Source organism: Nelusetta ayraudi, unplaced genomic scaffold, assembly GCF_046127955.1.
Source record: "Nelusetta ayraudi isolate G7.1 ecotype Tasmania unplaced genomic scaffold, CSIRO-AGI_Nayr_v1 ptg000016l, whole genome shotgun sequence".
NCBI lineage: Eukaryota > Metazoa > Chordata > Actinopteri > Tetraodontiformes > Monacanthidae > Nelusetta > Nelusetta ayraudi.
In genome coordinates, this window is record NW_027466066.1 from 1790101 (window position 1) to 1814273 (window position 24173).

General features: G+C 47.5%; 1 protein-coding gene across 2 annotated transcripts in view; it reads left to right on the top strand.

Annotated features, from left to right (window-relative positions):
* Window positions 1–24173, top strand: part of LOC142886690 (protein shisa-8) — a 106638-nt gene that overhangs the window by 24341 nt on the left and 58124 nt on the right. Inside the window, exons 1-2 of one of the 2 annotated variants that reach the window (XM_076023764.1) lie at window positions 2223–3089; window positions 3485–4096. In XM_076023764.1, coding sequence (XP_075879879.1) covers window positions 3534–4096 — 563 coding nt within the window. In that variant the 5' untranslated portion in view covers window positions 2223–3089; window positions 3485–3533. Of the gene's footprint in view, window positions 1–2222; window positions 3090–3484; window positions 4097–24173 lie in introns of those variants that run through there. The other variant, XM_076023765.1, reaches the window with a different exon arrangement.

Consider the following 24173-nt stretch of genomic DNA (forward strand, 5'->3'; position numbering starts at 1 on the left):
CCCCCATCTCTCCTGTCCTCCTCCTTCCTTCTCCCTGTTTATCCCAGCATTGCTTCCTACTCTCCTGCCCCCCACCCCCCTCCCCACGCCGTCCCCAAACCTCTTCCCTTCTCCCGTCCCTTTCCCTTAATCAGCTCCTTTCAGACTGCTGCGGCGCCGCACATGTTCCAGACAGGCTCGCTTCAGAGACAAGGGGTGCGCGGGGGGGGGGTGTCGGTGCCGCTCGGTCAACTAACGCTCCCTGCGCGTTGTTGTGCCGAAAGGTGAGAAATGAGGGGCGATCGCGGCTGAATAAAGGGGATAAAAATAGAGTGAAGGATTCAGACAAAAATTGGAATCCAAAATGAGAGGGGAGGGGGAAGATGCAAATGAGGATAAGGGGATTGATTTAAAACCTAATTGGTAACAAATGGCAGAAGGGAGAGTCAGTTTTTATAGGAGTAAAAAAAAACAAAAAAAAAAACATAGAGGGTGACACAGAATCGGCAAGCTGTGATCGTTTGCCCACAAATAATATAAGTGCGCGTATCAAAGAGAGAGGGAGAGAGAGAGGGAGAGAGAAGAGGAGGAGTGAGCGGGAGGGGGAGGAGTGAGCGAGCCAGCGAGTGAGGGAGGAGTGAGAGAGACTTTGCATGTGTGAGAGAGAGAGTCATTGTGGTCCAGTCCTGCCAGAGAGCAGCAAGCGGGGAGCAGCGTTATCAGCGGCGGCAGCAGCATCAGCAGCAGCGGCAGCGAGGGCATCGCCGACAGACAGGATACAGACGCGCGCGCACGCAAGGAGCTAAAACGGAATACACACTGATGAAGACCGAGCAGCAGCAGCAGCAGCAGCAGCAGCAGCAGCGGCGGCACATGGGGAGGACGGAATAAAAACAAACAGAAGCAGAGCAATTTTACTGCTTCTACTTTCTCCTTCAGTCCGGGGCTTCCCACAAGCAGCGCACCAGTGAAAACACATACATATGATATATATCTAAAACTCCTATACATATATATCAAATTATGCCTGTTTTCAAAGAAGCCGCAGCCTGAGAAGGGACTCAGTTGAGAGCAAAACAATCCATTGCCTCTGCAGCCTTGAGCTTGAGAAAAAAAAAAAAAAAAAAAAAAAACTGTTGCAGATCGACGCTTTGGAGATTTTTTTCCCCCCTATTTTTCTTGCGGGGTTTCGTCTCCTTTTTGTCACTTTTTTTTTTTTTGCCCACCGGGGTTGAAAAAAAAAAAAAATTTGACAAAAAAGCGCGCTGGTGCGGAGATGCACTGATGGTGGGGGGTGCGAATTTCCAAACTGGCAAGTGAGTAAGAAGGGCAACAACAGCAACAAAGAGCCTCTACTGCAGACAGTCCTATTTTCTCACAGGGGGCTTCTTTTGAAAACAGGATCTCTCACCGATCAGCCCCCCCCCCTCCCCCGACCGCCCCCCCCGCCCCCCCATCCCCCCCACCGTCGCTTTGGCTGTTGCGTCCGCTCTCGTCTCGGGGAGCCAATATTCCAGCGCGCCGCTCAAAGTGCAGAGGGCAGAGCGCCGTCCGTGGGGCTCCCTCCGACAACGGTGTCTCCTCGGGTGGAAAAAAGAAACAACCCTCCCGGCCCCCCCCCAAAAAAAAAGAAATCGGAAGGAAACCTTGTAGATCAACTCCCCAGAGGGGGCGGGGGGAGGGGGAGGTAAGTTCTGTTGGAGGGGGAGGCGGGAGGAGAGGCTGCGAAGAGAGAAAAAAATACAGTACAGTACAGGGGATTGATAGAGGAGGGGATTAGGATCGGGGGTGGCGGGGTCGGGGTGGGGGGGGCACCAGAGGTAGAACCGGACGGCTCCGGGAGCGAAAGACGAGGGTGACCGTCAGAGGGGAGAAGCCCACCGGTCTGCTTTTGTGGGACGCTCCGCCCGCCGCTCAGGTAATTCCAGCGTCTCCCAGCTTCCCGCCGGCTTCCAGATCGAGGCTCTCGCCGCCCTCCCGCACCCCTCCCCACCTCCCGCTCCCCACCCCCCCACCCCCCCCAATCCCCCCAATCCCCCACCTTTTCCCTCAGCTTGGGCAGCTCGTGAGTCGGGACGGAGCCGGGCTGACCCCGGCGCTCCCCACCGCCACCCCCCTCCGCCGTCGAACCCCTGTATCCGTGGACGAGGTGTGAGCTGAGCAGCAGCAGCAACAGGAGTAGCCTCCCGCTCCCATCCCTCCCCTTCCCCCTCTCCTCCTCCTCCTCCTCCTCCTCCTCCTCTCCCTCATCCTCCGCCTCCCCGCTGCGCTCGCCGAGGAACAAAGAGCCGACGGACTCGTCGCACGTCCGTCCGACTGACGGAAAAGGACCCGTGGAACCTTTGTGAACAAGTGGCGGAGCAGTGCGTGTGAGTCGGGGAAAACACACCTGAGGTGCAAAAAGGGGACTCGGCCGTACTGCGACCGTCCAAGGATTTTAAACCTTGCAGGAGCCTTGGAGGAGTCTCTCCTGGAGGACGAGCTGCTGGGGCAGAGAAGATCTTGAGCGACATCAGGAGCACCCTGGGACTCAAAGAGTGGATGTGCACGTCTCAGAGGAAGCGGCAAAGTTCCCCAAAAGTGGACGTAAGGCGCAGCTGAACAAAAACAAAAGAAAAAGATGCCCACCACCAAAATAAAAATGCACAATCTGAGCTGTGACTCTGAGAGCAGGAAGATGCTGGACGCAAGTTAAGCTGAGGACAACAAAGAACCCTCCACAACACTTCACACACTCCTCTCCAAAGTTTCTTGTTTTTGTTTTTTTTGTGCTCTAGCTCGTGGACTTGGGCGCTCGTTGGACACTCGGAGTTCCCATCAAACTTCAGGGGCTCATGAGCCTGCGAACCACGTGCAAATTCGAGAGGGGTCGGCCTTCTTCTACTTCTTCTACTCCTTCTTCTTCTTCGCATCCACCTCCCTACCCTGAGTTCTCACTCTCTTCCACGGATTATTCATCCGCTCGGCGGGGGAGCATATGGCTGGAAATGCCGGAGGGGAGTCACTTTGTTTGTAGCGCGCCCTCCTAAGTGGGTTTCCTCCGAGGCAGAGCCGGGGATTTGTCTGCGACTGCCTGCGCTGTCTGCTGGTGACATATGGCTTTGTGAAAGGTGACATTACCTGCATTTTGGAACATATACTTTGCTCTGATAGCACACACACACACATTTGCACACTTTACACACAGTGTAACACACAGTACAGTAGACGGCACTTAAGGTGTGTGTGACTGTGTGCCTGCCTGCTCACAGGGGACCCATTCGCTCCTGTTAGGTGCATGTTGAGATGGCAGATTGATTTCCTTCACTCAGTTTTCCCCTTCGGCCCCCTTCGACGACAATTTAGTTTCCTGTTGCCGCGCACGGTAACGACTCCCGCAACAGTAATTGAACACTCTCCAGGCTAACTCTCCGCTGTTACGTACGTTTATTCAGTAATTACGCGTTAGAAATGGATTTAACCCCCCCGTCTCTTCTGCGCTGTGTTCTTCTTTCTATTCTCGCAGGAGGTCTATTTTCTGTCCGTGATTCATAGTTACACGCGCTAAGCTAACTATGGCCACCTCCGCTCACCCCCTCCTGGTGAGCCTATCGCTGGCCGTCCTCCTGGGTTTGACCTCCCTGGGCGGACTGAGGTCTCGGCCGCCGGGCCAGGCTCTGGCCCAGGTCCTGACCGGCAACCAGACGATGGAGCCGACCGCGGTGCCCGAGGCGGCGTTGGCCACGCCCACGCCGGAGGAGGACAAAGTGTTCCCCACCGCCGTCAGCCGCTGCTGGGGCTACTACGACGTCATGGGCCAGTGGGACCCGCCGTTCAACTGCAACGCCGGCATCTACCTGTTCTGCTGCGGCTCATGCTTCTACCGCTTCTGCTGCCAGTTCAAGATCCACAGCCTGGACCAGACGTCCTGCTCCAACTACGACACGCCCGTGTGGGCCAACACCGGGAAGCCGGCGGCACCAGTGACCGAGGTCCACCAGGAGCCCGACCGCGACCGGACCCACATGATCGTGTACATTATCTGCGGAGTGGTGGCCATCATGGTGCTGGTGGGGATTTTCACCAAGCTGGGGCTGGAGAAGAGTCAAGGAGGGCAGACGGACATGACCAACTCCAGGTAAGAGTCGGGCGAGATGGTGATGACCGGTGGGACTGATAATGTGATACGGTTGATTGTGAAGTTTGAGTAAATGTGTATCATTACTGCGGACATAATTATTACACACAAATATAAACTGGGGTCATAGAATGGATGGGTGGATGGATGGATGGGTGGGTGGATGTACCAACTGATGTATGCTGGACAAGCAGACAAATGGGTGGACACATAGGTGGATGGATGAATCGACAGATCAATGGACGAAGGACGATGTGTGGATGAGATGGGTGGATTAATCTACGGAATGAGGGAAAGGGGATGGGTGGATGGATGATTGTAGTTGGATTTTCACAGATTGATTGATAAACAGACAGGTGGGTGGATGGATGGATGGATGGATGGTCTGGACATAGACGTTTGATGGGAGGACAGATGAACGATGGATGGATGATGGAGAGTGGAATGGACCAATGGATGGACATTTAATGGACAAAGTTGTATTTTTTTCAAAGCTTTCAGTTTCAGTCTGCACCTTTTTGTTGTGTATAATCTCTCCACCCTCTTTTTAATCCCCCAGTTACCATAGTGGGGAAAATTACTGCTTGAATGAGCTGATTTGCAATGAAAAACCCTCTCTGCTGTTTGTTTTTTTTCATGTCTTATGACAACAAAAAAAACGTTTTAATTCTTCCTCGAAATATATCACGATTCAGCAGTTACAGGTTGTTGTCTTTTTTTTTTGCGCGATCCAATTGTCGAATGGTATAATGTTGATTTGAAACCAGGATGTGATTGACAACTTGACTCAGAGGATCGAGACTCCGTCTTCATGTGGGTCACCCGTCGAACGAGTCGGGTGGCCCGACCGCGGCCAATCGAATGGGTCGGACAGCCGCACGAAACCGCGGGAGGCGGAGCGGCGTGAGAGGACCTTGCGGCCGTCGAGCAGAAGGCTGCGCCTCCAATGTGGACTTGTCAGGTGATAGTAAAGGGTGAGGCCCATCGCAGCGTGGGCGTGTCTTCGCTGGCGCAGCCGTTTCACATTGACGGCTGATTGATTGCTGTGACACAACTGCGCGGCCTCCGCTGAACAATGAAGGGAGGTGGATTTTGGAAGGGTAGAATATTGAGCGGATCCGACTGGAGTGCAGCCAAGGGATAATTCTAGTACAGAGAACATGGGTGTGTGTGTGTGTGTGTGTGTGTGTGTGTGTGTGTGTGTGTGTGTGTGGAGATGGGACGACAGAGAGGCGGAGTGTGTGTGCAGGGTGTGACGAGCGAGCCAATCGGGTGTTGAGAGCGGGACCGCACGGGGGCCCCTTTAAAGCCATGTCATTACTGGACGGCTCCACTCGGGGAGGGACGGGGACGAGATGAGGACAACAGTGGACCTCAGAGCTCATTAATTTTTATAGCACGCTGAGCCACCAATAACACGATGGAAACTGGCAGCTCTTTGGAACATTCTATCCCCAGACCCGAGCATTTTCATCGGCTTTTCATTTATTTATGTATTTATTTTTTAAGCACTAGAATAAAGGTTTTCCCCCCCCCCCTTTTTTTTTTTGCCGGGGCAGTGACATTTGCATGCCTCACAATCACTGAGACAGATGTTGGCGAGCATCTGTCCCGCTCAAGTGTCCTGGAGCAAGAAACCCAAAAAAATTCATATGGCCCAATTGCTCAGTTTGACCTTCCTGGACTGAAAATGGGGTGAGGGAATAGAACAACAACATCAGGAGGGGTGAAAAAAAGGAAAATTGGTTTGTCCGATGGAATTAAATGCGTGCTGGGAAGGTGGTGGTGGGGTATCCTGGTGCAACACGTGCAACAGATTAGAACTAATTACGGAATCAGACCACCGGTCGCAAAATATCTTACCGAGCTGCTTTTTGGTGTCCTGCTCCATCCTCCCATCGCCAAGGCTCAGCGCTGCACTTGACTCTGCGAGCAAAGAGGAGCGGATTAAAGAAAGCAACAGATCACAGCAGTTTGCAAGCAGTCGGTGACTCCAATCAGGTTTCTGCTCGACTGTACAGCAGCCCCGCCTGTTTAATAGGAGGTAATCTGTAGGGTCACAATTCAGTGGAGGGAAAAACTTCTATTGATCGGATCCCGGTTTCCAAGGACGCAAGCTTAAGGTCACGGCGGAAAATTGTAGGAAGGCAGCAGATCCGGAAAGAGAAATTTCCAACAGCTTGTGCTTAGCGGGTGTGTTTTTATTTGTTTTTTTGTGGACGCAGTCGTGGCCATGTGGTCATCATATGGTCGCGCCACGTGACAATCGTTCAATCCAAAGAAGAGACGACACAACTCACCTTATCTGCACAAAGTATCTTAAATTACTCCTAAGACCTTCATAAGGTTAAATCAAGTAAAATTCAATATATATTTGCGCGCATTGGAGTGGACCAAATCTTCATAATGTTTTCTGTCAACCAATAAACAGCAACAACAACAGAAGCTGACAGATTTAGTTAAGACCGACAAAAAAAAGGGGAGTGTACGAGTGAAGTGCAGGATGAGGAACTGAAAAATCCACGGTGACTCTGCTGTATATAGCAAATTTAAAAGCCTTTATTATGGCATGGCCATACATGCGTTGCAGCTGTGTGCCTTCATCAGGGTCAAAGTCCAAACAGTCATGAACACATCTTAAATATACACTGAGACTTCAATTACTAACCAATTACAAATCATGGGGCACACCTGTGCCTTCCTAATTACAAACAAAGACCCAACCATGTATGTAGGCTGCATTGCAAATACTCAACTAATCAAATCTTTCCAGGAATGAATCATTCAAAAAAACAAGGTCTGATACTAATTTTATTTAAAGGATCTGAGCATCGCCCCTTCTTTCTTCTTCTTTCTTTCAAACGACCACAACAGTTCTAAATGACACGGCAATATTACACAATATATGACCAGTATTAAGGATTATTCTGTAGTATGAGACCATTTCATTGATGGAAAAAGATCAATCCAATTTAGCCTAGTTCTGGACTTGAGAAAGCCTGAATAGAGACTGTTGTCGACGGAGCCGACGTCAGCAGTGCTAACGATCCACAGTAGCGACGAGAGGACAAGCGATGAGGGAGCCTGCGGAGGGGAGCAGTCCAGTGGAGCGTGATGGGAGGAGAAGAGGATGGCGAAGTAGTGAGAAATTTACTCGAGAGGGAAAGGGAGGTGCCGGGTAATAAAAGGCGGATCTGTTAGACTCGCTGTTGATTCGCCACGAGAGCCGGGGATGAAATGCTCCTGTGGTGAGGGAGTTTGGGGGGAGGGGGACGGGGGGCGGAGGGTGGAGGGGGTGGCAAACAAACCCTCTCTCTCAGCCCCAGACTGTCGCAATGGAGCGTGAATGATCTAAACACATCTCAAACACGCCGCACCGACGACGTTTGTCCTTCGGTATCGCCTTTAAATTATCTCGGTCTGAGCCGGATTGCATAAAGAATGCACTCAGGTCTCAGAATAAAGAAATGTCGTCGGTATGAAAACATTGAGGGACTGAGACGGACCTGAAGATCGAGGAACGAGACCTGTTGGTGGTTTTGGCCGCGGGATGGTGGCGATATCGTCCGTCGCTGGGCGTCGCGTTTTCGATTTATTCTCCACCCGCAAACACTTGACAAGCGCGACACCTCCGCCCAGCTGTGAGTAAGAATGTGTGTGTGTGTGTGTGTGTGTGTGTGTGTGTGTTTGTGTAAGCGCCCCCCCCCCCTGCTCGACAAAACCAAATCCTGGTTGCTCAGGTAGCGATGCCTCGGGGTCAGGCAATCACAGCGGGCGACGGCGGAATGATGTATTGCGCAAAACACACACGCAGACACGCGCCCGCGCTTCCTATTATTGCAAGGCAGCGCACACACACCCCCCCACGCCGACTACTTCTCACCTCCCGCACGGCCCCTCCGCCCGTAGCTTTTGAAAAACGCGGGCGGGCGGGCGAACCCCCAGAAATGAATTATGTCCTTTTGATATTGACTGGGAGAAATGCAGTCGATGCGACAAATCAGGTTATGTCTAATTAGGCCCAGCTCAGGTCCTGAGACTGCGGACTGGATGCAAAGCCGGTGCTGAGAGGAAGATGAGAGAGGGATGAAGCAACGAAAAGGTTGCTGACTGTTAAGTCCAGTGTAACTGGACTTGTTGTGTGGATTTAACCTTTCCAGCAGCTTTTCAGAATAAATGTATGGAAACATGAATCAGATTTCACACAGTAAAACAAGTCAAGGTAACCAGCAGTGGACTTCGATGTTCCAAATCAAATGATCCAACAATTGAGGGTTTGTTTTTTGTTTTTGTTTTCCTCCATGTTACAAACTTCTCAACTTTTTGCAAGTAACAGATATGAATTTTGGCAGTTTGGTGTCACCATCTAATTTGCCAAATGACGGTTGTATTTGGCTACCTGTCAAAGTTTGTTATTTAAAGAAAAAAAAACTAAAAGAAGAAGACAAACAGGCCGATAAATACAAAAAAATATAAATGGCATCACTGCTGGGTAGCGTGTAATTTGGGACAATGCTGCCCTGTCCACATTGTCTATCAAAAGATGTGTGCACTGCACTGAATTGTACTGCATAAACACACAAATGGAATGGCATTCGGAATTCTTAGCACTGCTAAATGCTTCTCCGGCCGTTTTTAATTTCTGGAATAACCAGATACGTGCCAAAAAAAAAGAACATGCAAGCGATATAAAAAAAAAAAAAAACGATACCTCCGCTGCACAAAGGTGCCATGGGGAGTTTTAAATTGGCGAGAAAAGATTTCCCAGCCTCGTGTCAGCTCATGCGTGGCGAAGCAGATGTATGCACTTTAAAGAATCATACTCTGCAAACTGTGTGCTGCAGACTGTGGGATTATTACTGTTATTATTACCATTGAAGATAGTAATCGCAGGAGCTACGGTTGTAATGTCATTGAGAACCTATAGAGTAGCAAAACAGGGCTTTGTGACAATCAGAAACCTAAAAATCTTAATATAAAATAGGCTTAACATTGCTTACATAAACAGTCAGGTCAGCTGATTGGATTTACCCAAGCAGTGAATATCAGCATTATGGGACTTAATGTTTATTAAAGTGCCATCTTCATACAGATGCGCGCGCGCGCGCACACACACACACACACACACACACACACACACACACACGCATATCATTTTATTGTGTCTCGCTCGGCCCCTGTCAACAACATTTTAGCGCTAAGCATAAGTTATTCCGCCACGCCGCCGTGATCTCAAGGGCGGCGGCGCCATAACGAGCCGCCAGGGAAGCCGAACGACCATTTCCAGCAGCACCCCCCACCACCACCACCTTTTTTACTGTATCGGGTTTCATCAGCGGCGGTGGCGGTGGCGGTGGCGGTGGCTTTCTATTTCCTTTATTGTTCAGCCGCGGCGGCGCTCTTCATCACCGCCCGTGACAGGTGTTTAGAGGCCGGGGATAAACACAGCGCCGCTCTCGACGAGCAGTTAGCGGCGAGGATGGATGAGTCTAATATTTGGGGGGGGGAGGCCTGCGCCGAGCCCCATGAACTTTTTTGCATTTTTCGTTTTTTTTCGGAAGGCTTGTCAGGTGGGCGTGAAAGTGGCGGGGGGGAGGGGGGGGGAGAATATAAATTTGGTCGTTCTCTTGTTGTTTTTTTTTCTTGTTTTTTTGCTTTGTTTTTGATGCCTGAATTAAAAATAAACGGCACAAAAAAAAAGGATCTGCGCAAAACAAAAGGGAATGAAACAGATGAAATGAAGCGCTAATTCTCCAAAGTGACAAAAGCCCATTGATGTGAAACATGTCTGTGGGCTCCTCTGCTGATCCCACCGTCTTTGTTTGGGAGCGATGACGCCTGCGAAGCCAACCTCCTCCTCCTCCTCCTCCTCCTCCTCCTCCTCCTCCTCCCCCTCCACCTCCTCCCCCTCTTCCTCTTCCTCATCTCCCTCCTCCTCCTCCTCAAGTCCCAGAACGCTGCAGCAGCTGAGTTATGAAACAGTGCAGTTAATTCACATCCACAGGCAATCCCCGCTTTACCACTGTTTTTAGCTCAGTAGTCGAGGGGGGATTCTTGTGTCTTCACTTTGCACAATCCCAAGCATATGGACACACACACACACACACACACACGCACGCACGCACGCACACAGACACACAAGCTCAACAGCTGGACAGTCAAAGTGACGTGACGTAGGCAGTCAGTCATTCTCCTTGCTGTAACATCATGTTGTAACAGCTGCAAACCCGAGCACTTAATGACTCAGACTGGAAGCAGTGCCTTGTGGGTACTGACGCAGGTCCACGTGCTTGAAGTGAGTTGGCTCCGCGCGAGTGCAACATTCAAAATTCTGTTTTCTTCTCGTCCTTTTGTTGTCGGCCTTTGAAAGCAGCTCTGGTCGATGGATTGCAACCCACTGCCTGTCGTGTTGTACATGGTGCGCTAGATTGGTCAGTTGATGCAATGTTGTTCCTCTTGTTTCCTTTCAGCGGGCTGTTTCTCTTTTGTTGTCCGATTTTTACAACATACAGGTACTACCCAGAAAATTAGAATATCCTGAAAAGGTTGTTGTATTTCTGCAATTCAACTTAAAAGGTGAATTTGACATATTATATAAACGAATAATATGCAAATCAATATATTTCAAGTTTTTATTTCTTTGGACTTTGCTGATCAGGTCTTGCAGCTTAAAAAAAACCCTCAAATTTTATAATAATTTTCTGAGTTTGTGGTTTTAATAAGCTGAAAATCTTAATCAGCAAAGTTACCACAAAGAACTGCTTGAGATGTCAATTTGTGTGTAATGGCTCATTAAAATGTGTTGCTTTCATCTTTTATGTTAAATTGCCAAAATAAAACAACTTTTACTTGATATTCAAATTTTCCGGGTAGTACCTGTATATACTTTCAAGCACATTTCATCTCTATCCGATAAAATTGTAACAACATAGAGGGAAGATTTCCAGAACATTTAAAAACTATTTGCTGAATATGATGAATCCAGCTACATATATTTTGCTGGTTGAAATTTGACGTCTTGGCTGAAATGGATCTCAATGCACAGGCCAGGCCAGGCGAGGGCAGACTTTTTGACTTGTGGGCCACAATGGGTTCTAAAATTTGACAAAGGGGCCGGAGCAGGAGCAGATGGATGGAGTGTTTTGGTGACCAACCTCATAGGAGAAAAAAAATATATCATGGGATATGTAGCAGGCATGTGCTTTAAATGTCAAAATGAACAACAGCAACTAAATTTCTATCTTTGAAGCCTCACGGTATATTGTTGTTGTTACAAAACACTGTTTGGGGTGAATTTTGCACAATATGGGACCTTTTACCATTAGATTTCTGCAATCCTTTGCAGCGGTGTGTCGCCCGACAACGCTCGCAGCCGTGCTACGATTGTAACTCTGCACCACGCCTCATTGCAGCAGAGCCCAGTGAGACAGACAGACCGACAGAAAGACGGACAGACAGGCTGCTGCAGAGCGGCAGCGCCGAACTTCCCCCGCCTCAAACTGTTGCTGCAGCGTCTCCGCCGAGGCGACAACTATTGAATTTTCCCCCTCACCTCGGCCCCGTCGCCAGCCTCTGACGCTTCCTCTCGTTATCTCCCCTCCTCTTACCTCACGTTCATGCCGCGCCGGCCCCACCGGAGGATGACAGTGCGGGGTGCGGTGTGGTCAGGCCAGGAACAATGGCTCGCAGATGGTGTGATAGAAGGAGGAAATGACACCGTATATCGGTGGTGTAGCAACACGGTGCACGTCAAGTGAGCGCTGAAACGCGGACAAAAGGGCTTGGAACGCAATGCATTCTCACAATAACTAATTGATGAAACCAACTAATCATAATTGCTAATATTGTTAGCAGTAGTGGTCTTTCTTTGACACGAATCGTCAAACTTTTTTGTACAAATAGAAATGTGGAAGATGTAAAGTGGAAGTGGAATTTATCTTTTGATCGCCTTTATTTAGCTAAAGAGAAGAACTCTTGTAGCTGCGTGGAGGGAAGTTGCAAGTATGACACCAAACTCCTTGAACTTGAGCTCCTTAACACCCAAGAACTTAACACGAAACACTTAAACCCCAGCAACACTTTACGAGGTAAAAAAGTGGAAGCGCACGACGCTTCGCCGCGACCACACGTCTCCCACTTCTCCTGCAAATATTATCGCTGCCACTAAGTGAGTTTAACCTTCTCCGACGTTCTCCCCGTAAAGAGGCCTCGCTGCTGCGTGTCAACATTGCAACAGCGCTGCTTCCAGTTGCCTCATCTCGGCTCCGCTGTGACTCGCTGAATTCATCCAAAATAACATCAGGAAAAAGGAGAAACGGAAGGAAAAAAAAAAAGAACCCACCACATATCCTCCTACTGTTATGAATTATGTATTGGTTTGTCATCAGATCCCACACACCTAAATGAACAGATTTAGTTTTTGTTTTTTTATCAAACTAGGCCTTGTGTTTAAAACGTCCGATCGAGCCTTAACTTCAAAGAGAAGTGCGGAATCCAAAAGATAAAACCCGCTTGGGCATAATGAGCGATGACTCCACGGTGCCGCGAGGCCTCGGGCTGCCGGCAGGGCCGTTGGCGAGGAGCTGCGGCCACTTTGGACGCCCTAATTCGGAGGCACTGTGGGAGTTTTTTCGGTGGGAGGCTCCATTGTTGTGTGCGAACGCGCGGTCTCCCCTCTTCACTCCGGCTAACGATGTTTTGCCAACTCTTCACAAAGAGGCACTGTGGGCCGTGACTCGTGTTTTTTGTTTTTTTTTCCCTCTCCCGTGCGCGTCACATTGTGTGCCTCTCCCCGCGACTCGCTGGGTACAGGCCGTCCAGCGTGGGCTCCGTTTTCACTCCAGTGGTCCCGGTAATGGTCTCCTCCCCCTCCCCACCCCCCTCCACCGCCGCCGTAGATTGACGCCGACTCCGAGTCGCCCTGACAGAAAATCAACTGCTTACTTGAAGCTGTTTGCTGGAGCGCACAGTAACAAGCATTATCGCTCGCTGTGTGTTGTAGCTGGTCATCTCTGGATCTTTGACTCCTCCGAGTCATAACTCTATCTCTTTTCGCTCTTCTTTTTTTTTTTCATTATCTTTTACCATCGGCCCGTCCTTGGGAGTCCTGAGCCAAGGGTAACATCAAAAAAAGCGCAGAAAAAAAGTGAAAAAGATGGGCGTGCACAATGTGAATGAGTGTTATTTGTAATATCAAAATGGTCCTTGAGGAAGGTGTCAGCTTCGCCTCATGAAAAGATGAATATCGGACAATTCCACTGTAAATCTGTAAAGTGTAACAGGCGCTGCAAAGTGGCACGGTGGTGGAATGTTTAACTTTTATAGCCACAGGTTAATGTGAGGGTCACAGATGAGGTTGGGAGTCTGGTTTGCATCCAATTAGGGCTCCATTTAAGAAACACTATAACTGTCCTTATATGGTACATTAGTCACCTAATCGTTAGAAATGTTGGTGGTAAGCTGTCGCCATGGTGACGATGATGATGAATGTTACAGGCGGCATTTTCTTTGTGTTATCGTAAATATCCAAAGAGTTTTGTAATGTATGATCTTAAAGGGACCCTATAATGGCCACTACATTATGTATTAAATTCATCAGAGCTTGTTTTTCTTATTAGCACCACTTTCCATTTGTCTTTGGCGTCCCCTTTTCTTTTCAGAACTGCACCTTTATAGCTAAAGTGCTCTTCTGAAAAGTACGCTGCGACAACCAGACGCAGTTTTTGCTCGACAGACTTCGACTTCGACTTGCTTTGTCTTTGCCGACCCTGGTGTCTGGGCCCTCGGTGACACATTACCTGGAACATTTCGTCCAGGGGGCCGAATGCAAAATGTGCGTACGAGGCGGGAAAAATACATTTTCCGGGCTATTAGGTTCTGCATCGCTGACTTTTTAAAGGCAGAGAAGCAGGAATCGCAGGAGGTTGTTGCTGGATTAGACTTGATCCGTGGCTGAAAGTGCTCCACTTTATTGGCTTTGATTAAATAACTAAATAAATAAAGAATTAGAAGCCATAATTATTTTTCATAATTCTTAAATTGTTCTTATTGTCTCTAATGTAACCCTCTAAATGACTTATTCTTGAATAAGTTTTTTTTTTTTTTTTTCAAACCTTGACTAATGAAGAAAGAGATGCACAACTCTCCTGGTACCACTTCCACCTGAAAATATTCTATTTTGCGATGTGTCGGGGGTTCGGGCTTTGCTCTCCCTTTTCACTCTCTTCTTTCCTTCCCGATGTTTTAGGAACGCCTAAAACCAACGCGCGAGCTACAAAGTACAATCTCCAGTCACCGCTCTTCCGTCTCGTTCAAAAACAATAATTACTCTGGCGTGGCCCCAGACTGTCTGTGGTGCCGTGGCTGCGCGAGGATGAAACCGCAGAAGATGAGAGGGAAGATTTCGTCTTTCATTCCTGCGTCGTCCCAGTTCACCGTCTGTTTGCGGGTTGTTTTTTTTGTTTTTTTGCGTGCGAGCCCCCCTCCTCCTCAACGGTCTTTCTCCCCTCTCGGTTTTGTCCCCCCCCCCCCGTTTACTTTTACTCACTTTTGTTTTGTTTTTTAACGCAGGCTCAATTATCCTGCAGCCGGCTGAAGTTTTTCTGTCCTGTTTTCCTTCGTTTGTACATCAGTCGGTGATGTCGATGAACCAAAGGCAGTGCTGCCAATTATCCATCCATCAGAATCTGATAATGTTCAGTGGTTGTTGCTGCTGCTGCTGCTGCTGCTGCTGCGCTGTGATGAGATTGTACTGTTTGTATGATTGTGTTTATGACTGTGTGTTTCTCTTGTGTATCTGTCTGAGGACACACGCAGACAGACTCACATCTGACACAAGAAATAAGGGGAAAGGCAAACTTCGCACAACAAAAAAACAAGGTTTTCTTGCCATTTGTGCTCTCACTAGCTACGTTTCCATTACCCCTAGAATTGTGCAAAACCGAAATATCGCAATAAAAAAAATGGTAATGGAAACACCTACACTTCGAAAAAACCTCTCAAATTTCGTTAAAAGGTTTTGACGCTCTCATGAGGTGCTTTTTCAGACGTATCGATACATCGCAAAAGTGTCATGGAAACTTTTTTTTTTTCGCATTCACACGTCACCGAACGTGACGTATGGGGTCACATGACCAGTTCATTTCAAGTAAAAATGGCGCGTTATGTTTGGACGGAGGCGGAGACAGAATATTTTTTACAAGCAATCAAACAGAAAAATATAACAAACATTCTTGGCAGCAAACAAACGTAAACAAATGAACACAAATGTAATTCCCGTAAGTCTCGCGTGACAAGATTTTACGAGAATTTACGACTTATGCGCTTCACGCCATTCAGTGGGAACACCTGCGAATCGCAATTGTACTTTGCCGAAAGTTTAGAAAAATCGCTTTTATTTTGCGAAAAAAACGTAATGGAAACGCAGCTGGTGAGAGGAACTGCACTCAAACTGTCATTTTACATCCTAATTCATTCAGATATTGCTCAGGGTGATTGTCAGACAGTAAAAAAAAATCACCAAAGATTAGAGCTGCTACCAGTTGCATTTCCTGAATCCTCGTCCATGTGACTTTCGACACAGTCTGGAAAATTTCTGATGAAACAAACTCTCAGCCAGAGGCCACAATCAGAACAGAATATAACATATTAAGCAGTGTGTTGCACAAAATCCATTTTTTCTTTTAGCAAATAAAAGAAAAAAGGACCAAAATGGTTGACTTGTGTAGGTTCGGATTCAAACCATGTCTCGAATGTATTTGCTCCAATGGAATTCTCCGTAATTACTGAAAATGGATGAGTAGGGGGCGACATTATAGCAAATGCCAGGCTCTTCTGAGGAGATTAAGCGTTTGATGAAACTCCATCGCAGCAACACGTGCCCTCAATCTAATTTAAACTGAGTAATGGTCCTACACCATGTTACCGTTCCCCGGCAGCTAACTGGCGGTCCACTCCTGTGTGTTAGGGGTGTAACCTGTCACATGATTGATGACACCACGGGGGTTCAGGGACTCCGCTTGATAGCGTCGCTAAATCATTTTGTCTGGCGCTCGGCAGACGGCCTACCTGCCGCACGCGCGCCTGCGTGCCCGCGCACACAAGACACCTGCATACAAACGCAGGCGATGCTGGAAAGACAAACAAAACACACACTGGCGATCGCGAGAACAACAGCGGCAGCAAGCTGCAGTTCACGTTCACCTGTAGGAAGTCCAGAAGTTCAAGTCAGAGAAGCAGGGATCGCAGGGAGGTCGTTGCCGGATTGAAATTGTTCCGTGGCTGGAATAATGCTCCAGTTCATTGCCTTTGATTAAATTGTCAGTCGTTACAAAAACAAATAAATAAAATAAATGAACTCAGCCACACAAATACAATTTTAGCAGCCGTGATTGTAGCTCTTAGATCTTTCTTATTGTCTCGAACATGAGCCTCTAAATGACTTATTCCTGATTAGTTTTCGCACGTCTTGACTTGTTGCTAATGAAGAAAGAGATGTACCCTCCTGGTTACCACTTCCAGCCCAAAATGATAATCCAGAGATCTTGTTAATTCTGTTTTCAGGCTTTGGTCTTCCTCCAATGTACATTCACCAGTGCAAACAATGTCGTTAAAGAAAATCCTGGAATAGTTTTTGTTGCAAAATATCGTTCCTTTTTTGACTGTTTTTGTTTGTTGCTTTACTTTGTTTGTGTCTTTTTATCACGTGTGTCAGACCTTTGACACAGTAAAGTCCCTTTTTTATTTTGACACACAACATTGAGCAAAGATTGCAACACAGTTTGATATCAACCCAATTATCTAAACCCCGGGTCAGAGGGAAGTCTCGCGCATTCCAATCCCTCAGATTGAAGTGGGTCTGAGCGGGCGCCCACACACACACACACACACACACACACTCCCGCATTTTGGCAGTGGCCATGCAGTCGATGCCTGCGTTCTAATTATACGGATGCGGCGTGAACATTATAAATATCAGCGTGATGCAACACTGACGCCGGGGCGGAGTGACGGAAAGAGGGGAGGATGGCCAGGGCCGGAGTCGGAAAGAGGGAAAGGGATAGAGAGAGAGGGAAGGAAGGAAGGAAAGGGATATAGATGTCTCCCGCCCGTCGGCCTGGCGTGAAAACAATATAATGCTCCCCCGCGGCTCGCTGTAAAATAACACCGAGTCAATAGAAAATGACAGGAGAAGCGAGATTCCTCATCTCTGCGTGACAGCCGCGATGGCCCGGCCACAACTCACCTCGGCCCGATCACTCCCCCCTCTCTCCAGGCACCCCGTGCTCAATCCATCACCTTCATTCCCGCTTTACACTTTTACAGCCAGTGCGCTTCCTCCCTCCCTCCCTCCCTCCCTCCATCCATCCCTCCCCTTGCCCGTCGTCTGTCCGTCTTCCCTGGGAGCACCGCAGCCCGAGCGGCCTCCCCTTTAAAGTCCAGCTTCTTATTTCCGCCCTTCCCCTGTGAGCCTGGACACACACACACACACACACACATTCTCGCACAGACGGCAGCATCAATGGCTCGAACGCATTTGAGGGAGGGACCCCCTTGAGTTCTGAGGATTTGGTCCTGCTTGCATAGAAGGCTCACATTGAAGTGGAAATGAAAACTGTTGCACGTTTTGTTCTGGGTTGCCGATGTGGGCTATAAGAAAATAAGAGCATTGCATAAAGAAAAAGAAACTAACTAGCAAATCATAAACTCTTTTAATTCTTGGATTCAGACATAAAGAAACGAAACCCAATGTGAGGGAATCCCCCGCTTCATCTCTGAGTCTGAGTCCTGTTGGAGACTTGGGAAATACATAAATATTGTTTTTTGGTGGGTTGAAATAAAGATATATGGGTTACATAAAAGTATATTTTTTTTTCAGTTTGTTGAAAATTTAGCCCAAACAGGAAGTGAAATGTAGGCTATCCGTGGATTCCATGGATTATACTGTTGGCTGCAGGATGCGGCGTCTTATTTTTAGCCTGTTTGTTTACATTTTGGCAACATGAAAGTAGGCCAAATTAACTGTTTGCTATTGCTATTCATGTTACCGATATGGCAGCGGGGGAAAAAAGTCACTGGATGACTTGCAGGGATCTAATTTTTCATGAATAGCGTCTGGTCATTGAAAGTAATTGGAAAACACATTGGAAAAAAAAGAATATTTCCACGTGTTCAAATCTGTCTGATTTCACAGTGAGGCTTCTGAGCAATTACGCAATGTATTCAAAACATCTTAGGTAAGGCAGAGTTGCGTTGCGACTGACGTGAAACGGCTCTGGGGATCATGCGCGATCTCCGCTGTGACGCGGTGAGAAACGCCGACTGTCACTCGTCCCCCTTAACCAATTAAAACCCAGTCCGGCTCCAGCCCCACCCACGCCTTCCCCACCCCAGTTCTCGTCAGCTCTCTGTGTTTTTAGCCGCGCTGAGTCTTTCCAAACCTCGGGTCGGAAAGTGGAGCAGGCAGGCACAGAAACAACGGTTACGTAAGAAGAGAAGCGTGTCGGGGAAACAAACACAGAGCTCCGGTCCGCTACCGAGAGAGGAGCGTGAGGGGCGGACGGAGACGGGAGGGGGGATTTTGTTCATGGTTATGACGGGAATATAATCTGAGGTTGGGTTGCAGATTGACTGACGGACGAGACCACGAATCTACGTAAACGGAGATGAAGCTTCAGGACTTTTGAAGTCCCACCCGTTTTCATGTCTTTGTGCTTCACCAGAAGAGCAGCTTTGTATGCATAATCATCTTTAAAAAAAAAAAAAAACTCCAGGCCTCTGGTACCAGGCCTCTGGTAAAGACCATATATGGCTCTCTGTTTACAGCCTGCAGCAAAACCGTCTCGTTTGAGCCTTCTGCCAAAGCTGATGCTATTCTATGCTGATGATATTTCACTTTTGGAAGGGGGTGGGGGTCACTAACCTGATGAGCGATATTGATGCCCCGTTGTGACATCATAAAAGATTTGGCTCCACTACAGAAAATCCTCCATAAAGTAGAAGAAGTAAAGAATCTGCACTCGGCCAAAGACAAACTTCACCTCAGTGAACAACCGGTTCAGTTTTCAAAGCAATAGAGGCGATGTTTTCATATCGGGTTTTTTTCCCACCTCTAATCAGGATGAAAGGGGACGATCATTTCTACAGATCACCATCTGGAGACCCTGCAAAATATTTGCCTTCCCTCTCATTAGAATCTTTCTTTGAATTTGGTAGCCGCCAAACACGATTCCCCTCAGGTATTTAGCTGAAATCCTACATTTTTAAAGGCTGTTTTTTGTTGTTTTTTTTCAAAGTTAATGGCCAATTCAAAAATGTGTCTCTCTTATAATTGGCACGTCTGCCCCCGCAGCCTGAGCCACAGATCAATAAAAGATTCTGAGATAAATCTTAAATAACTTCGTACAAGATGCTTTCTTTCTTCCTTTCATTCCTACAAGGTTATTTTGTTTTCTGTGTTGCAAAGTCAAGATAAGACATTAGTCCCGAGTCTAAAATGTCCCCCCTCCCTCCACTTATCGCAAACACAAAGCTCGGAGTAAACACCACGCATTCGTCACGCACATCACAACGAGGGCTTCTTACACGACAACAAAAGCCGTTTGTTTTTGTGATAAAAAAAAAAAAGATCCACCCTGCGGTTGTCGCCTTCGCCTCTGATCCCAATCATGCGCTCCTCTGTGCTTTTATTTTGCCCAGATATCCCTTCCCCTGTTGTCTCGCTCCCTTCCTTAATAACCTTCTGTCCTCCTTTACCCCCGCCACCCATTCACTACCCCGCAGATCTATTCATCAGTGTGCTCTCCTCTCCTCCATTCATTATGTTTATCATTGGGAATCATTGACTTTCCGGCCACGTTGCTTCCCCCACTTCCTACTTTTTGCACAAATGAGCGTGATAAATCTCCGGCAGAGGGCCGTCGGGCTCCACGTGCCGCATACACATCACAAGCAGCTATTCGTTGCCCCTCCCTCCCTCCACCTGCACCCCCCCCAATGAAAGGCAATGCAAGTTAACTCACACCAGCCCCCTCCACCCGCCTGGTGACCGGGCTTCACATTCTTCAGTTTGCAAACTTGAAGTGGATTGCGAAACCCTCGGGCCATTTTTGGAGTTATTTGACAGCTCAGCGTGGAAAATGGAGGCAAGAATTGGCAGTGAATGAGGTTCAAAGTATTTTTCGCAATGTCAAAGTTGAGTAAAAAAGGCCTCGTCGGTGCCGAGCAGCTAAACAACTCGTGTTGAGGAGCGATAAATTGTTTTTTTCTAGCTTGTTCCATCTCAAGGAAACAGAGGGCTTTTATAAATCTGTCTCTAGGGGCTTGGACGCCTGCCTCGTTTCTTTCAAATGGATTGCACCGGAGTTGATTTCTTTTATCCCCCTTGGTACTGTTTATTTGGCCAGGTGTAAGTGTGATCGTGGCAATAGCGCTCAGTCAAGTGGACGGAGCTAGTGATCAGAACTCGGTTGAGAACTCGGCGGCAGAACATTCAACTGCTCAACTTAACCAGGTGTCAACCTGCTAAGCTGAAGTTTTCTGGACTCTTCCTCCTATCAAATTCTGACGTTCAGCTCATAAAATTGATTCGGTCAATTTTCATCTGTTTGGATTTTTGTTCTGAAATTTTTTTTCTCTCATGCTCTGTGACTTGAGCCAGCATGAGATAATAATACCTCTCACCACATAATTAATATCAGTTGGGAATTTCTTATTGTACTGGACATAGTTTGCCAGCAAGATTGTTCATTGCAGAGAACTCTGGCACCACAATAATCTGATCATCAGTCAAACTACATTGATCGTTGTTTTTAAGTTCCTTTAAAAGCACAAAACAAATACTTTTACTCGGTGAATGTACATTTATTTTCAGGAGTTTTGATTGGAATTCTTCTTCTGTCAACCAAAGAGCTTCCAAGAGTTCCATCCGGCCAACAAGTGGTGCGAATGTTCTCCCCTGAGTTGTGTTGCTGGACTCTAGTTTGTCTCATTGTCCCTCCTCCTAAGGTAGAATCTCATCCAGGGATGTAAAGAAAATGCAGTAGAAGCATGAGAGAAACGCACAGAGAAATCATCATTGCCTAAAATGTAGGTATAAATCTTTTCAAATTCACAATTGTGTCAGCACAGGTTGTGAATGATGAATGAATGGGCTCTCTTCGCTGTGCAGCTCCCTCTCTGGCAGTAAAAGGCAGTTTTCAGAAGGCACCTCCTCCTGACTGCAAGACTCTCCACGAAGCAGAGCAGCCACAAACCCCAAGCAGAGACAAATTAGCAGCAGTGTCAACAGCCACCTGAATGTAAGAGGCGAGGAGTTCACCTCATCACCTTCTGAGCCCCACCTCAACTTTGCACAAGCTTTCCATCAGATGGAAATGTGAGATAAACCCAGAGGAACGTTTCATTTAGCTCGCCGGCTTATCTCGAGATGGAAGCTGCAGGCGCCCGGGCCAGACGTGTCAGTGATCTTTGTCTTGCACCGTGTCAAAGATACGCCAGCGTGCATACAGATGCAAGGACTCGGTCCAACTTTGCACTTTTTGTATCCAGTAACGACACCCATGCATAAAGAGATGTCGATGTGATGATGAAATGTTGCACAAACCAGTTCAATCGTGCAACAGTTTTCCCACAAAAGGTTCTAAGTGCATTTTCAGATGTTTATATTTGCAGAACCAATTTTGTTTTTGCATATAATATAATAAACACATTCATAAGGAAGATAAGAGATAAGATAAGATAAACCTTTATAAGAAGAAGTATAATGGATTCACAATGCTTCATTAAACATTCATAATTACATTTGGCAACTTATTATAAGATTTGTTAGGGTGGATAAATAGTGGATGTAACTAATTATAACCTCATCATTCATAATGTGTTATATCTTCATGAGCAAATAAGTAAAAACTTAAGCATTTTTCTCTGTTGTAAATTCACCAATCAATCAACCAATCCTGTTAAAGCGCAAAATAGCTGCTGCCTGCTGCACTTCTACGTATGTGTGCGCAGCGCCGCCTTCCTCTTCCTCTTCCTCGCCTTCCATCCACCTATCTATCTCTCCGTCTCCTGCCATCCATCTCCATCTTGGCCTGCCTCTCAGCAATGACTTCTCCGGCAGCTTAGCTCATGCTAATATCTCCTGCCATTAAGTGGATTTATGGAGCCGCCGCTCCTCGCCAGCTATAAGAAACCTCTCCGAGACTCTCATTTAATGCTCTCCGTCTTCCACATGTCTACATCTGCCTCGCTAGAGCGAGGGAGAGGGAGAGAGAGGGAGGCCTTTTTGTTGTTGTTGTTCATGCAGGCATCATTTCACTAGGGGTGATTTGAATAATAAGGGAAATAATTGGGCCGGGTTTTTTTTTTCTTTTTTTTGGGGGGGGGGGGGAATTGCTGGGGAAATATTTTGCTGAATGTCAACTTCGGAGAGGGCCAGATGAGATAATGAAGGAGTCGCAGTAAAGCAGAATAATTACAGTTCCTTTTAAACGCCATCTGTTTTATTGGTGTGTTTTTGACGGCAAAACAAACCAGCTTCTCCGCTTAACCGCCGCATAAAGCATTCACTTCACACAACTGGCTGTTGTATCTTGATAAAAGCGCATCGCATGTTTAACGAGCAGCCCTTCGCTATTTACCTCTAAACATCCTGAAGGAGAAAATGGTCGGCGGGAGGGCGGGGGGGGGGGGGGCTTTCACATGAAAACTGTTGGTGGGCTCGCGCATTTTAATAGATTCCTCTAACACGACCAGCTTACTACCTCTTTCACATGAATCATTTCTACTGCGTTAGAAACAAGCTTCACAGATCAGCCCGTGGCAGAGGGTGACCTCTACGCCTCGCAGGACTCCGAGGAGCCTGTGCCAACAAATTTACATCATGTGCATTAAAGTGAGGTAAATGTAGGCGGGTAGGGTTGGTGGTGGGGGTTGGTTGCGCAGAAAGGGAATAATCAGGGGTGTTTGTGTGTGTTTGCGCTTGTTTAATGCAAAGGCGCCTGCGTCGATATTTCCAGTTTAACTCTGAATTATTCAGAATAAACGCAACTTTTCCGAGATGGAGTGTCTCTTACTTCTGTTCACATGCCCAGGTGGTGAAGGGCCCGTAGAAGCTTTTGGCGATTGGCAGGCAGAACTTAACTCGGAAGGTGATTGGACGACCCTTGTGCCCATCGCGCTCAAGCGTGTCAATTAGCCGTTTAATTGGGGACATAACAGGTCAAGGCCCTCTGCTGGGTGGTGCTATTCAGGAAAAGGTGGACGTGTGTTTCCCACAGAGGAAAGCAACGCTTTGTGCCGTTCTGCGTTCTTCTTTCACCTGCTTGGCCAGACATCAGCAAAATAAAGCCCGAGAGCCATTATATGAACAGTCAGTAAGCAATAAAATAGCTGTATTTCATCAAGTTCTTCAGTGTTTTCTACATATCCCATGATGGGGTTAGGGTTATTTTTTTTTCTCCTATGAGGTTGGTCACCAAAACACTCCATCCATCTGCTCCAGGTCCGACCAATTGTCAAATTTTAGAGCCCATTGTGGCCCCACCAGTCAGAAAGTTTGCCTACCTCTGTGCTAGACCCTTGGTTGTTTTCCTTGAATCTTTATTTCATCTTCTGGGACTTTTAAGAGCAGCAAGCAGTAGTTGCTTACTTGGGGCATCACGATCAAATTCTACAAACTCTAGATAACTAATGTTTTAGGTTCGGTGATTCCATGGAATTTGAAGACCACTTGCTTTCCGGCATCTGCACAGTTCTGGTGTTGGCTTGATATTTAAAGGTAAGGCGATGGGTGCGCACCGTCCAGGAACAGGTGACGCAATGCAGTGGTCCCCCCAGCAGCTCAAGCATCAACACAAAGCGAGAAGCCCGTGAAACGCAAGAGAAATGCAGAGATGGGTGGTGCAGCGCTTTTTTTCCCTTCTCCTTTATTTTTTTTTAAGAGCTCAAGAGAAGAAGACGCTACAAGTGTGCGCGCGCCTGCCAGTGTCTGATGGCGCCCGTGTGTGTGTATGTGTGTGTGCGCGCGTGCAAGTGAATCAGAGGGCAGTTTGTCATGTTGCTGCTTCACAGCCCTGAT